The sequence below is a fragment of the Chrysochloris asiatica genome, unplaced genomic scaffold, assembly GCF_000296735.1.
Source record: "Chrysochloris asiatica unplaced genomic scaffold, ChrAsi1.0 scaffold00052, whole genome shotgun sequence".
Classification (NCBI taxonomy): Eukaryota; Metazoa; Chordata; class Mammalia; order Afrosoricida; family Chrysochloridae; genus Chrysochloris; species Chrysochloris asiatica.
Genome location: NW_006408570.1, coordinates 3,608,858 through 3,625,333, shown reverse-complemented (window position 1 = coordinate 3,625,333; position 16,476 = coordinate 3,608,858). Strand labels below are relative to the sequence as shown.

Below are 16,476 nucleotides of genomic sequence, written 5' to 3'. Positions count from 1 at the left end.
AGCAAGAGCAATTTTTCATTGCATTTTTACTACTCCTGTTGTTAAATAACTTATTGCAACTTGGTCCATATGAAAGTAAATTGGGAAGGGAAATAATGTTAAGGTGCATAACTGTATTGTGGATATTGGTTTGCCCTACTATTGTAATATAGACATTTAAGTGGGATAGAAATGAATGTTGGGAAGTATGATTACAGAAAGTTTGTAAACCTGTCTTCAGCCTATAACTGATTGGATTATCTAAAAGGGTACTAGACTGTGCCCAGGGAAATAGGCTTCTTGTTAAGTCTTTGTGGAGTATGGATCTTAGGTAGAATCCTGAGCCCCACCCAGAATCTTCGGAGGTGGGACAACATTCCCATTTGAAAAGACACACAGTCTAACCTGGAATGGTTAGAGGAATAGAAGAGACTTCTTGAAAGACAGACCACCTGGAGCACGCGTGAGGGGGAGGGGAGGGAGGCAGAAGAAGAAGACTATTTGGTTGTGACAATACCAAGCAAGCTGTTTGCCTTGGAGCCTCAAGGCAGGAAAAGTCAGCCCATCAGGGTAAACACTTTTCTAATACTGAAATTTAAAGAGAACATACAGACAGTCTTGTATGCTCACTGGTGACTACTCTTGTCAAGTTGTGAGTGGAAATACAGCAATGAAGTTTGGCCATGATCCGTTGATACCCGATGACCTTGAGATAAGAGAGAGAAGAGGAAGGGCTGGCTGGTTTGAAGTTCAGGGAAACGTGTGAACTCCCCAGCCCAAGGAAACTGACCCAGCCACTGGGGGCTAGACTAAAGAGTGAAGCAGCCAGCTGGTCTGAAGTGGGAGGAGACGTGCAAGAATTTCCAGACTTGCAGATAGTACACACTTGGCCCAGCTTGGATGACTTGCTAGCTAGAACTCGATCAGATGAAAATGAAGAAGTTTGATATAGGGAGGACCTTTGCTTATGGATGAAGTTGCCCAAAATTCCAACCAAAAGGGAAGGGTCCTTCATATCAAGCATCAAGCCTGCCTCTTCAGTACACTGGATTGGTAGGGGCGGGCAACTTAGACTTTGGCTATCAAAATTGGGGGCTATAAGGGCATGAAGTGGCTTATAAGTTTTCAAGAGGGTGCTTACTGTCAGGATGAGGGGGTAAGATAGAATCTCCACTGAGTAGTTTTCCTCTTGTCCAGATGGATCTGGTGATGATCAGGATAGGATTTTATGATCCAATTGTAATTACTGTCAGAATTAATTATGATTGTCACAACTGTAATTGTAGAAGAGGTTTAACTAAAAAGGGGGAGAAGTTAATCTGTCATTTCAGGAACAAAGGACCCTAGGACCATCAAGAGGGAACAGCATGAGAGGAATGAGGGATCCTAATCAGAAAAGCTGAGAAAACAGAGATGGTGGCAAAGGCAATGGCAAAGAGAGATAGAGCAACAGAGGACTATAGGCCCATGGCCTGAGAAAGGCAGTGTGCCTACGGGCAGAAGGCTAGCTTGCAAAATGTGCCCTTTGGACATTTAAACAAATATGTATTTTTTCATTGTAGTGTGTATACATCAAAAGAATAAATAAATAAAGGTAATAGAGGTAAATACTGTTCGCTGATGGTGCATGGAGGGGATTGTAATCATTGCAATTGTAAAACTGATGATCTCACCTGTAAACCTTCACTCAATTCACAATAAAAGCTTAAAAAAAAATAAATTGGCAATGTCTTCTTTTCTTGCAATATGGCGGTTGTTCTTTGGGTTTTGGCAACCCTGCAACAACTCATCTTTCTCTTTATTCCAAATCCCCTCTCTTCTTCATCTGTGCCTTCATGTCTGTCACCTAAAATCACCAGACCTGCACCTGGCTCAAATGAGAAGACCCAAAGGCAAGCATAGACCCTAGCATTGGTTTTAGGCTGGCCATCAAGATGATCCAGAATACATGTTCTCATTATTTATTTTACACTGTCATTGAAATAAAAATCACTCATTTTAGAGAATTCATAGATGTCTCAAAATACATACATCCAAGGACCCCAGGGGTCTAAAACAGGCTGCCTACTCTGATTGCTGCGTAATGTGGTATGAGCTCACACCGAGACACGATGAAAAACAATCTTATGAAACTCATACTTATGTCTAACCAATTTTTAAAGACATTCAAAACACTGTGCTTGGTAGAATGTGGGACCCTATCCAGAGAAGCAGCGACACCAGAGATGGAGGCAGAGATGAGGACATGGAGCAAGGGAGCAGCTGAGGACTCTGGACTCATAGAAAGAGAGGGATTCTGTGTGCTGGCGGCCAGGAGGCAGGCTTGCATAATGCGCCCTTTGGTTGTTTAAATTATTATATATTCCTGAGTGTTTTTGTGTACATTCCCCTCACCCAACCCCCCAAAAAAAGAAAAAAACAGAGGGAATAGAAGCAAATACTGTTGAATAATGTTACACGGAGGAGACTGTAATCATTTCAATGAAACGGTGTAAAGCCAATGTTTTCCAATGTAAACTATCACTCAGTTCACAATAAAAAAATTTTTTTAATCCCTATGCTTGGAAAAAGTTTTTTCCTTCTTAGAATCAAGAAGAGTTGTGCTTCTTACAGAGTTTGCACTTGGTGTTTTTTTACGTTCTGGCTATTTGGTCTTTTATGTTCTTCCTGCACAGCACTTACCACAATTTGGAATTGCATATTCATATGAGAGATTTCTTGATAAATGTTTGTTTCTGAAATTCATCTGTGAGTTCCATCAGGATAAGACCATGTCTGTCTGTTTCACCCTTTTTGTTCCAGTGCCTCTCACAGAACCTGGAACATCGTTGTTATTGCTGTTGTTACGTGATGTTGAGTCAGTTGCGACTCATAGCAACCCTGTATAGAGCTGCTGAAGAACAGCTGGTGAGCTTGAACTGCCTACCTTGCAGTTCAAACCAATCTTTCGGTTCAAACCAACCTTGTAGTCCAGCGCATTAACCTACAGCACCACACCAGGACATAGGACCTCACTAATTGAACAAATGAGTCACCAAATAAATAAAACCATGACTCATGGACTGGTGGCTTTCCCTTTTTGCAGGAGCTGATAGAAACTTCAGAGCTGAATTTGTTTCCCACTCATAGCAAGTATAGAGGAGTTTGTGCTTGTATTTGTGTATTAGCTTCTTTCTTAATACCATTTTATGTCTCTGCCTATAATTTCCTTTTTCTTTCCCATCTTCTAAATTAGTCAGCCTTGCTATGTTTTATGAACCCCTGTAATCCCAGCTCCCTCCCCTCCAGAAGGGGGTTATATGCGTCTGAAATTCCATTAAAATAAACAAAACCAAGGCAAGCTCACAATATCCCTTCCCAAGAAGGTCTTGTTGTTGTTGTTAAGTACCATCAAGTCCTACTCAAAGTGACCCTGGATAAGGTTTCTGAGGCTGTAAATCTTTATGGGAGCAGAAAGCCTCATTTTTCTCCTGCAGAAGAGCTGGTGGTTTCGAACTGCTGACCTTGCAGCTCGCAGGCCCATTCGTAACCACTATGATACCAGAGCTCCTGATTTATAGTTAGTAGGTTTCAAAATATCATAAAAATAATAATAAAACTCTTTACTTCGACTTGTGTCCAATTTTGAGGGAGAGATTGAGAGGATCTGGGCAAGATTCTGATCACTTTACAGAACTAAGGTATAACATTATAAAGTACAAATATTATCGTCTAAACGCCTTTTATAAATCTCTAATATTATACTACCCATTTGCTAGTGGAAGGACTTACAAGTCTGAAATTTTACAACAATTCTCTCTGATCTTGTTCATTTAAAGCACTCCAAATGTTGACTGCTTCCTTTAAGAGAACACATAATTTCCAAATCCCACTAATTAGAACATCCTTCACTGTACACGTTAATTATTTCATGCATCCTAAGTGGACTCACAAACTGGAGAGTCCACCCTCTCCAGGCCATTAGTCCCTAAAAGGATGTCAGATCAACCCTTCCTTTGGGATTAGGCAGAAGACAGTACGTCCATCTGTGAATCTGAGATGTTTTTTCTTTTATTTATAGAGCTCATTTAAGTTTGTGAATGTGAGACAGGGCAAGCTGCAAGAGGAGGGAGTGGGTGTAAAGAAACAGATGGGTAATAATCATGTGTCAGAGATAAATGACAATTTTTAAAGAATTTGATAGGGTGTGGGCTGGGGTTTTTTTGGGGGGGGGCAGGGGGTGGAGAAAAGGCAAGACAATAGGCCCCACTGAGAGCCAGATTCACATCCAAAAACAGTTTCCCCCTGCCACCCCTTGCCCCAACACCAGATAGATAGTGGTCCGGATTCAAAACAAGCCGAGGCTGGCCCCTCGCCTCTCTCACTGAGAGCTACCCACTAGGATTGCAGACTGGGAGAAAAAGGAGAGGGAAGATGGAAGCTGAGATAACAGACTGTCAAGACCTCCTCGGGGACAGTGGCCTTTTTTTCCCTCCAAAATGGTTGAGTCGCAAAAAAAAATCCAAACCCACCTGGCTCCAGTCACGTGCCAGGTCCCCTTATCAAGAGCCGCAGGCTGCCCGCGGTTCCCGCACCTGCTCGGCTGCAGCAGTGATGGAGATGGACAACGCGCTGTGGGCGACCGCCAGACCTGGAGGGGACACGCCCTGCCGGACCTGGCCGTCTGGAAAGGCCCCTTTCCCACTCCACCTCCAGAGGGCGGCGGCCGGATTCAAACGGAGGAAACGGCCCCCAAAAGCGAAGCTTTCAATCCCTCAAAGAAGAACCGAGATGAAAGCCCCACCTTCCAGACACCATTCTCAAGGCGAACCGGTCTACTGGCCCACGCAGAGGCCAGCGCTTGGCAACCCCTATTTCCAAAGACCCTTCAATGTTACATCACTCACAGAAACCACCTTCAGGCTTAGCATAAATCACCGCCGGGAAGCGCTGCAACGCAGACTCACATAAAAACAGATGCTCACCTATCTGCATGAGCCTGCCTCCTCCCTGCTCAAGCAGGAGGTGGTACGATTCTGAAATGCAATTAAAATAAACAAAACCAAGGTAAGCCCACGGTGTCCGTTCCCAAGACAGTCTTACCTCCTGTTAGACAGTTTGTCCATCTCTAGTCTTCCACTGGGGGTTTGGGGTTTTGTTTGCTTGTTTGTTTTTTTTATCCGTTTAATAAATCCACCCAGCTAATCTGCAGAGAAATGTTTTCTATCCATCCTGCAATCCCGCACTTGTCACAGCGGCAGAAAGCATTGTTCTACTACGTCTGCCTGAAATTCCACCGGCAATGCAGTCTCTTCGCGTTAGTGGTAATTACAGACAACAGAGATTGCCGTTCCTTGACAAAGGTTTCCGCTCCAGCTCCGCCCTTACAGCCCTGCCACCCGAATTAAATCCATTTCCCGCACAAGGCTGGAAGGAAATGAGCGCTCTCTTCGCCGCGTGCACTGACAAAAGGACGCTTCTCTGTGCCCACAGAGCCCCCTCTAGTGGGACGCCCGGAGGAATGAGGTGCTGCAGTGTCTGCCGCCCGCAGTGCCTGCCACCCCGTGCTGCCGCAGTCCCTGCCCTGGTGGGCTGAGCTCGGGCGTGTCCCTTGCCGTCACGCCCAGGCTTTCTGCCCGCGTTCACCCTACTCGGGCACAGCAAACTGTCCATAACAGCCGAGAGCTAATCTGATTATTTTGTTACTAGGAAGAAAATCTGAAATATGAGCTCCCTTCGGGGATTTACCTTCCCAGGGATTAAAGAAGAAGAATGAAAAAAAAAAAGCCTTACAGTTGGAATCTCTTTGGTCTAGAAAGTACATCTTGACATTAGAAGATAGCTCTGTTAGTGATTTTAATAGCAATTGTTTGTTTAAAATTTCTATCCTAAATCTGACTCAGTTTTCAACTAGAACAAACTATACATGTTAACATGCTGCCGCCTTCAGTTCTCACTTCTTCCCCCCACCACTTCTCCCTTCCTCATCCCCAATTTACCACTCCAAAAGGAACAACTGTGTATTCAGTGGGGAACTAGACAGGAAACCGGGACACTTGGTTGCAATTCCAGATATGCCATTAAGTAGCTCTGGTAGCGTAGTGGTTACGAATCGGGCTGCGAACCTTAAGGTCAACGGTTCGAAACTACCAGCTGCTCCGCGGGATACAGATCAGGCTTTCTACTCCTGTATCGGAAACCCTGTACAGGGTCGCTATGGGTCGGGACCGACTCAACGGCACTTAACAACAACAACAGCTGTGTGACCTTGATACAGCTGCATGACCTCTCTGTCCTCACCAACTTCATCTGTAAAATGACAGTATACTTAAAACATTTTCCATTTCTGATACTTTCTGAGGGCATCAGAACACAGGGCCCCCAGAGAATACGGATGTGAAAGGTTAGCTTGAGATTTTAGATGGAAAATCTCTACCATAGCTGCATGTGTAATACAAATAGTTAAAGTCTCAGTTATTAACTAAAAGATAGGCCATTCAAGTCAGAAGAAACGCCTGGTAACCTACTTCCCTCCAAAATCAGCCATTGAAAACGCTGTAGAGCACAGTTCAACTCTGACCCACGTGGGAGCAAGCGTCATGAGTCAGAATTCATTGCATTGCAGCTAGCTAATCTTCACCAGCTCCCCAAATCCCCCAAAATCAACGTTCAGTCTAAATGCTTTTTAAACCAGATCATAATCCCTCTGTTCCTTCTAGGTTCTGAATCACCACAGCCCTCAGACCTTTCCCATAAAAATCACTGGGCCCCATCACCGTGCTGCTGGAGAAATTAGAATCTCTGGAGGCAGGCCCAGGAATCAATGTTTTTGACAAGTGAATCCTTTTAAAAAGGCCACACACTATGCTAGTTACTACTGGTTTAGAAAAAGCCAGAAAGCCCACCACAACAATCTTAGAATCAGGCACTTCATCTCAAATTCCAGGGTAAAGTTTCTTTCTGCTCTAGATCCTCCCACCCCCCTTGCACCCTCCTATCCCACTCAGCATTCTTACTCATTCCCATTCCTTTTTTTCAGAATAACTGAGTTTACAAGACCTCTCCCCATTCTGCTGTCAAACAGTCACACAAGGGGACATCCATTCCTCCTCCCAGTCCCCAGGCCCTGCCATCTGTCTGGCTAAGCCACGATATGATAGCTTTATTGAGACACTTCAGATATTTGTGCCACTATAGGTGCCAGGGAGCAATGCTATCTGGGAAGTTGAGAAAAATTTTTTTCTAGAATGCCGAAATCACAGGTCAGGTGGACCCTCCTCCAAAAGTGAAACCAAAAAACAAAATAGAGAAGTTTTGCTAGTTCAGAAATACCAGGTTTCATGTATCCCCTTGGTCATTTCCAATGACTCAAAATTTTCTCTTCCTGGTTATTTTTCCCAAATTAATAATAGCAAGCTCTTGTTGTCTCCTAGGACTGTTCTGAGGACTAGATGTGTATTTTCACTCACTTGATCCTTACAAGAATTCTGTGAAGCTGATACCATTATTATCCCCATTTTGTTGGTGGTGGCTGTGTGCCATGGAGTCGGTTCCGACTCATAGCGACCCTGTACAGGGTTTCTGAGGCTGTAAATCTTTACGAGAGCAGAAAGCCTCATCTTACTCCCATGGAACAGCTGGTAGTTTTGAAATGCTGACCTTGTGGTTCACAGCCCGATTCATAACCCCTATGCTACCAGAGCTTCCAGATCCCCATTTTAGAGATGAAGAAATTGAGACAGGGAGGTTCAGTAACTTGCCCAAAGTCACACAATTAATGGGTGTCACAACCAGAATTCAAATTGACAGAGTTTGGTTTCAGGACTCATGGGCCCTAACTATTGCACTTCATAGCCTTTCAAGGGAGAGAAAATCAACTTTAAAAACAGAGCTGCAAGACACTCATTTGGTTTCATTATATAGTCTTCTGCCCCCACCCCAAAAAGTGACTCTGATTCTCTAGCCAGATATAAGTGCTGATAAGAAAAGTACCATCCTGTCACTTTTGGAATTGTTCCAACATCATTTAAAAAACAAGATTTCTTTATATGAACTTCCACATCCACAGATATCAAAATTTAGTTGATATTCCTGAGGTTCTCTTTCTTAATTCCAATTTACTTTGAAATTCAACAAAAGGAGCCAGAACTGTCATTGGTTTCACAGGTAATCACTCAAAACCACAAGAATTCAGAGTTCCCGCTGCAGAAAACCCCAGATGCTTGGCCCTAAAATAGGAACAGAAAAGCACAGGAGACTCTGGAAAATCACATTTGGCTAGCCACTGATAGCCAAACTTGTTTGTTTTTAAGTGTCATAGCGTGAAGTCCGACTCATAGCAACCCTGTATAGGGTTTCTGAGGAGCAGCTGGTGGGTTTGAACTGCTGACCTTGTGATTCAAAGTCCAGTGCTGATCCTACAGCACCATACCAGGAGTCCGATACAGCAAAACCATGACTTAAAAGAAGAGGCATTCAGACTAAACTATGTTGGAAATGCAATGCTCTTTAAAAAGAGTACATAGTACAATGATATCTATTCTTTATACTATAGAAAAATCATTTGAAACAGTATCACATTTTATTTTTAGTCTTGTTTAACCTTTATTTCTTACAAACAGAAAGCTTAAAATCAGATTTTCTAACTGATTTTCAATAAAATTATTTCTAATATTCAAGTCTTCTGACAGAAATATTTTTAGCCAGCAATGACTTGCAAAAAGCGCAGTGAGCAGTTAGCAGACATGGGCAGGTCCCCATCGCCTCATATTCATGCCCTTGTGCAATCCCCTCCCCTTAGGTGCTAAAGGACCTGTGACTTGCTTCTTAGAAATTAAGATTACATAAATGTCTTTATCTGTCCAGAAAACTTACTCTATTACCTTCTTGCCTTGCACACTTTGACTAAGTGGTCATGTTGGTAAGGCCTATGTGGCAAGAAACAGAAGATGCCCTGAAGTCAACTGCCAGCTAGAAATGGACAGAAGTCCTCAGCCCAAAAGTCCTAGAGGAAATTAATTCTGTCAACAACCTCATAATCTTGGAAGCAGCATCTTTCCCATCAAGTCTCAATGAGACCTCAATCCCCACCTTGTAAGAGACCTTGAAGCAGAGGGCTCGATTAAGGCATGCCTAGATTCAACTTATAACCCACAGTAACTGTGAGATAATAAATGCATTTTTTTTTAAGTTGCTATGATTGTGGCATTTGTTACACACCAGTTGTTGTTGTTAGTGCCATCAAGTTGGCTCCAACTCAGATCGATCCTAACACAACAGAATGAAACTCGGCCCAGTCGTGTGCCATCCTCACAATCACTACACTTGAGCCCATTTCAGCTGCCACTGTGCCAATCCAGCTCACTGGGGGGCTTCCTCTTTTTCACTAATGCTTTACTTTACCTAACATGATGTCCTTCTACAGAGATTGGTTCCTCCTGGTAATATGTCTGAAGTATGAAAGACTAAGTCTTGCCATCCTGATATATTTGCTCTTAAACACTTGATAAAGGTCTTGTTCAGATTTGTCCAATGTAAATCATTCAATTTCTCACTGCTGCTTCCATGAGTGTTGATTGTAACTCTAAAAAAAATTAAGTCTTTGACAACTTTAATCTTTTCTTCATTTATCGTGATGTTATTCACACCAACAGATAACTAATACTATACTGCCTTAGCACTTTCCAGTCCCAGGCATACTTATCAATGGGCTTCTCCCAGGACAAGCTGGAAGTGCTGGAAGAATTGACATCCCTGGTGGTTAGCCTTCAACCATTCAGTGTTGGTGGTAAACACCCTAGCTCCTTCATCCCTGAGTGTTGGGAAAACAATGCTGAGATATGGCCTACATTACACCCCAGAATGCCTCAGTAGGATTGAGCTCCAGTTGCCCACAGCAATAACTTGCTTGTTCAATTATATATCTTTAGTGAAATTGCTTTTATGCCTTATATCACTTTCTCACTTCCCTAATGGTGCCACCTGGCCTTGCCTCCCAAATAAATACTTAAGAGTTCAAACTTTGTCTAAGGGTCTGCTTTGCTGTTGTTAGGTGCTGTCAAGTCATTTCCGACTTACTGCAACCCCATGCCCATCAGAACAATACACTGCCCAGTCCTGAACCAGCCTCACAACTCTTACATTTGAGCCCACTGTTACTGACTCAATGTCAGTCCATCTCATTGGGGTCTTCTTCTTTTTCTCTGACCCTCCACTTTCCCAAGCATGATGTCCTTCTCCAGGGAATGGTCCTTCCTGAGAACAAGAGACAAAGTCTTGCCATCCTCATTTTTATGGAACATTCTGACGGGACTTCCAAGACAGATTTGTTTTTTCTTTTGGCAGTTCATGGTACTTTGAATATTCTTCACCAACACCATCATTCAAATGCATCAATTCTTTCATGGTCTTCATTATTCATTGTCCAATAGACACAAGCAATGAGGCAATTGAAAATAGCAAGCTTTGAGTCAGGGATATCTGAGTCCTTAAGCTGACATCTTTGCTATTGAACACTTTAAGGAAGTCTTATTAGGCAGATTTGCCTAATGCAATACATCATTTGATTTCTTGACTGTTGCTTCCATGAGCATTGACTGGGGATCCAAGGAAATAGAAGTCTTCAACAACCTTGATCTTTTCTCAATTTATTATGATGTTATTTATTGGTCCAGTTGTGAGGATTTTTCTTTTCTTTACATTGAGGTGCAATCCATACTGAAAACTGTAGTCTTTATCTTCATTCGTAAATATTTCAAGTCCTCTTTACTTTTTGCAAGCAAAGTGGTATCATTTGCATATCACATGTTATTAGTGACTCTCCCTTCAATCTTGATGCCATGTTCTTCTTCATATAATCCAGCTTCTCAGATTATTTACTCAGCATACAGATTGAATAAGTATGGTGGAAAGATATGATCCTGATGTACACCTTTGCTGATTTTAAACATTTCAGTATTCCCTTGTTCTGTTCTAATGACTGACTCTAAGTCTATGTATAGGTTCCTCATGAGCACAATTTAGTGTTCTGGAATATCCATTATTTTCAATGCTATCCATAGTTTGTTATAATCCACACAAATATCTTTGCATAGTCAATAAAACAGAAGTAAATATCTTGCTGGCATTCTCTGCTTTCAGCCAAGATTCATCTGATGTCAGCAATGATATCCCTCGTCCCATGTCCTCTTCTGAATCGGGTTTGAATTTCTGGTAGCTCCCTGTCCAGTGTACTGCTACAACCATTGCTTATTTTCAGCAAAATTTTACTGAATGTGGTATTCATGACACTGTTCAATGATTTCCACATTCAGTTGGGTCACTTTCCTTTGGAATGGACACCAATATGGATCTCTTCCACTCAGTTGGCCAGATAGCTGTCTTCAAATTTTCTTGGCATAGAGAAATGAGTGTCTCCAGGGCAGCATCAGTTTGTTGAAACATTTCCATTTGTATTCAGTCAATTGCTGATGATTTGTTGCCAGTGCCTATAGCTGCTTGGACTTCTTCCTTCAATACTATTGGTTCTTGATCATATTGTTGTTGTTGCTAAGTGTCATTGAGTCGGTTCCGACTATAGGAAATTGACTATATAGGGTTTCAGAGGAATAGCTGATGAGTTTGAACCTCCAACCTTGAGGTTCAAATGGACCTTGTGGTCCAGTGCTTATCCTACAGCGCCCTAATACCTCATAAAATGATTAAACATTAACCAGTTCTTTTTGGTACAGTGACTCTGTGTATTCCTTCCATCTTTTTTATTGTTTCCAACGTCATTCAACATTCTGCCTATAGTATTCTTCAATTGTATTTTTTCTTTCAGCTTGAGAAATGTAAATCATGTTATTATTTTTTGGTTTTCTAACTCCAGGTCTTTGCACATTTCATTATATTTGACTTTGTCTTCTTGAACCACCCTTTGAAATTTTCTGTTCAGTTCTTGTACTTCATTATTTCTTTTAGTTGCCTTACCTTCTCTACACTCAAAAAAACTCTTCTGCTCTTCTGACATTCACTTTGGTCTTTTCTTGCTTAACGGACTTCTTAATGACCTTTTGCTTTCTTCCTTGATGTCATCCACAACTCTTCGGGTCTTCAGTTATTAGTGTGTCTAATGCATAAAATCTGCTCTTAAGATGGCCTCTAAATTCAGGTGGCTCTCATGAACTTGTTTAAATTTTTTTCAGCTTCAGCCTGAACTTGCATATGAGTGAGTAATTGATGAACTATTTGTTCCATAGTTAATCCTTGTTTTGGCTGATGACATAGAGCTTCTTTATCATCTATTCCCACAGACATATCCATTTGAGTCCTGTGCATTCCATCTGGTGAAGTCCACATGTATAAACTCCTTTTATGTAGTTAGAAAAGGATATTTGGTCTTGCAAAATTCCATCATGGGATATCCAGGGTCATTTCTATAACCAAGTTCATATTTTCCAACTATGGATCCTTTTTTCCCCATCTTTTTCTAATCACCAGTAATTATCAAAGCATCTGGACTGCATGTTGGATCAGTTTCAGACTGTGAAGAAGTTGGTAGAATTTTTCAAATTTGTTAACACTGGCTCTAATGGTTGATGGGTAAATTTGAATAATAGTGATATTAACTGATCTTTTTAGCATATAAATATTATTCTATCACAGACAGCATTGTACTTCATGAGAAGTATTGAAATGCTTTTTTGGGACAATTTATGCAATGCCATTACTCTTCTGGAGTCCTGATGTGGCACTGTGAGTTAATGTGCCAGAGAGCAAAGCTGTCTGAACTGTAAGTTCAGTGGTTCAAGCTCACCAGCTGCTCCTCAGAAACTCTGTAAGGGTTGCTATGGGTCAGAACCAACAGTTCAGCTCACTAATGCCTAGGATATCAATCTTTATGCATCCCATTCCAGTTTTGACAACTTCCAACTTTCCTAGATACATACTTCATACATTCCATGTTCTGATTATTAACAGATGTTTGCATTTATTTCTTCTAATTGTGAATTGTGCCCTTTCAGCAAATGAAGGTCTCGAAAGCTAAGCTCCATCCATATCATAAAGGTCAGCTCTACTTTGAGGAAGCAGCTTTTCCCTAGTCATATTCTGAGTGCCTTTCAATCTGAGGGGCTCATCTTTAAGCACTGTATCTGACAACATTCCTCTGCTAGTCATTAGGTTTCCAGAGGCTGAAAATGATCCACCTCTCCTGCTTCCCAGTTTGCCTTAGTCTGGAACCTCCACTGAAACCTGCCACCGTGGGTGACCCTACTGGTATTTAAAATACCGGTCAGTGGCATAGCTTCCAGCATCACATCAACGAACACAAACCACCACAGTATGACAAATTGACATACAAGTGGTACAAGGGTCTGCTTTGGAGGAAACAAATTTATGACAGAAAAAAAGGAAGATGCTACTTTTAAAGCAAAGCAAATGGTAAATTCTAAGTCCAGATCTCCTGAAGATAGTACTGTGCCAATGTATGAAAGTTCAGTCAGAACCCTGTGGCTGAGGCCTGCTATGGAACTGGACTGAACCCAGGACTGAGCTGAACCCATGATCCAGGACCTGGTGCTCCAATCTCAGTCCTGGCTTCAGAAAGACCTTTCCGCCTACCCCCACCCCCAGTCTCACTCCTTATCTATAAACAGCACTTGCATCTCTACCACCCAGGCAGGGTTCTAGTGCAGATAAAATGGGACATCAACTAAAAATACTTTTAGTCTTAAGTACCATTGAGTCATTTCCAACTCATGAAAATCCTGTATACCTCTGGTCTTAATACTAAAATGAGACAACCAGCAACTATAACCCTAGCCACACTAGAGAATAAACTCCTGGAGGAGTGGAGCACCATGCACAGCAGGCAGAGAGTCCCCAACCCCCTCACATTAACTCCAGCCATCAAAGGCTAGGCCTAGAACTGTGTTGCCATGGTGATATGCATGTCACTCTCCAAGAGTCCCCCATGGGCCTAGAATTAAGTATATTGTTCCTCCTCCTAGCCAGATGCCCAACTGAATTCAACGAATGGCAATCCCATGCATGTCTGAGTAAAACTACTCTACAGGATTTTTGTAAAGTGCCATCAAGCCAGTTCTGACCCACAGCAACCCTGTAGAGGATTTCCAAAGAGCAGCTGGTGGGTTTGACCCCCCAACTTTTAGTTAGCCATCCAGTGTTGATCCTACAGCACTACACCAGGAGTAGATCGCCACACCTTTCTTCCAAAGAAGCTCTGGGTGAATTCAAACTTTCAATCTTTGAGTTTGCAGCTGAGTACATTAACCATTTGTACTCTTCATCCTCTTGTTGTTAAGTGCCGAGTCAGTTCTGACTCATAATTACCCTATATGGGGCTTCCAAGGCGCAGCTGGTGGCTTTAAACCACCCACCTTGAGGTTAACAGTCCAGTGATTATCCTACAGTGCCACACCAGGATTCCATTCTGACTCCTAGTCCCTTGGAATCCAAAGGAAGTTTCCAAAATGGAAACTACTTTTCAGCGATGACCACTTGCCTTGCAGGATTACTATTCTGGAACTATTCCTGGAGGCTGTCAAAGATTTCAGAACCTGTCTTTAAACTTAGGACTGATGTCTCAAATGGACTCAGAATTTTGTTCTTGGGGCCATGATTAACTCAGCTTCTCAGTGCTCCTCAGGAAGCTTAGGGCTAGCAGATGGCTCATTCTGATTCCAACAGATTCCACATGGGCTGTAAACAACTCACAACTTTATGAGTCTCTTGTCCTCATCCTGAGACCCAGTTCCACAGAGTACCACATTCAAAAGAAACATATATGACTTGAAAAGTTCGACAAATTTTTGAAGAGATGACAAGGGGAAGGAGCAGGGGGAATTATATCTCAACCTCTTTTTTCAACTTAGTCTTATACCAATGAAAGTTACCCAGGAAACCTCTAACGCTTTCCCTGTTTTTCAGAGTTTCTTTTCTATGGGCATCTCCATGTCCTCTCTAATGAAGAAGGTTGACCCTTCCTTAATCCTCATTCCATTCTTCAATTGCAATCATTGCCCCTGATGAAGACAGCAAAGGGTCCAAAGTCCAGACTACTTTATAGGTGACACAGAAGGGAAAAAGCCAGACCTTTTAGTATGTGTTTTAGTGTCTGTGTCCCTTCTACACATACATGTTTAAGAAAGGTTGTTAAGTATTGTCATGAGGCATTTGGAATTTTAACCAGTTAGGCTCAGACATTCTCAAAGCAATTCTACCACCCTCTAGTTTGTGAGCTTGTAGAAGTCTTTTCATCACTCTGTGTCATGATTTCCTCATCTGTTAAACAAGGATAATGGTATCTATCTAGTTGTGAGACAAGTTAACACACATAAATCATGGAGAACAGAACCTAGCATGTATTTAGTGCTATGTCTTCATGAGCTATTGTTAGAAAGATTAAGATTGTGCTCAAAGTGCTTGGGTATCTAACTCGCACAAAGATACAACATGCCTTTATAGTTGGGTATTCAGGAAAACTTGAAAATTCTCACTCCCATTGGCCAAATCTCACAACTCCACCTGCTTAAGTTTTGATTCTTACTAAAGGTTATATCCTTGGGAAGGGTTGTTGCTATGTTGTTAAGTGCTGTGGAGTCAGTTCCAACTCATAGTAGCCCTGTAGGTCCCACAGAGGATAAAAGTGGAAACTCCAAAGAATGAAAGGAGAATTGGGGGTGGGTTGTAGGAGGCGACTGAGGCCTGAAGGCCCTGAAACCTATTCCTTCAAATCTTGAAGTTAAAGATAAAATGAAGTTGATTAAATTTATGATAGGCAAATTTGTTTAAAGGATTGTTAAATGTGTAGATATCATAAAAATTATAAAATGACACTAAAACTTTCAGCACTGCATTTATTTGTCTCTAGTAGGTAGCTCTGTGTCTTTTCACTTTTCATATTTGGGGGAAGCTGAAACAGAAGATAGTCCATTATAAATGACTAAAAAATAACATCTACTTCACAAAGGAAATACAACTAAAACAAAAATGTCAAAATTTAACCTCACCACTAATTAAAGATGTGCCCATTTTCATACAGCATTTTTTTTTTTTAAACTCATGAAATTTCCATCGTTTTAAAATATTCCATTGTGGCAAGGATGTTATGAAATCAATACTATTACAAAACTTTTGATATGATACGTTGACACCATATGTCAAGTCATAGTACATACCGACCTGTGACTCAGCTGTCCCATTTCTGAGTACGTAGCCTGAAAAAAAAAAAAAAAAAATTGAAAATAGCTAAACACGTCAGATTATTTGTCATGCTTATGAGAACAATTTATATTCTCAACAAAGAGAAAATTGTCTTACTTGATGGACCCATTCAAACTAGTTATAAAAACTATATTGTAAACCCAAAAATGCCAATGATAGAATAAGAAAAAACAGAAAATACAGTGTTATGTACCCTATGATAATTTCTTTCTTAATTCAGTTGTGTATATGCATGAGCTCTGGTAGCGTAGTGGTTACGAATCAGGTTGTGAACCTCAAAGTCAGCAGTTC

The 16,476-nt window shown here is 41.6% G+C and overlaps 1 protein-coding gene across 1 annotated transcript in view; it reads right to left on the bottom strand.

The window, feature by feature from the left end:
* Nucleotides 1–4,520: 4,520 nt before the first annotated feature.
* FIGLA (folliculogenesis specific basic helix-loop-helix) overlaps nucleotides 4,521–16,476 on the bottom strand; it is a 38,179-nt gene continuing 26,223 nt past the window's right edge. Inside the window, 2 exon segments of the mRNA XM_006878331.1 lie at nucleotides 4,521–4,732; nucleotides 4,866–4,908. Of these exon segments, the coding sequence (XP_006878393.1) occupies nucleotides 4,521–4,732; nucleotides 4,866–4,908 (255 nt within the window).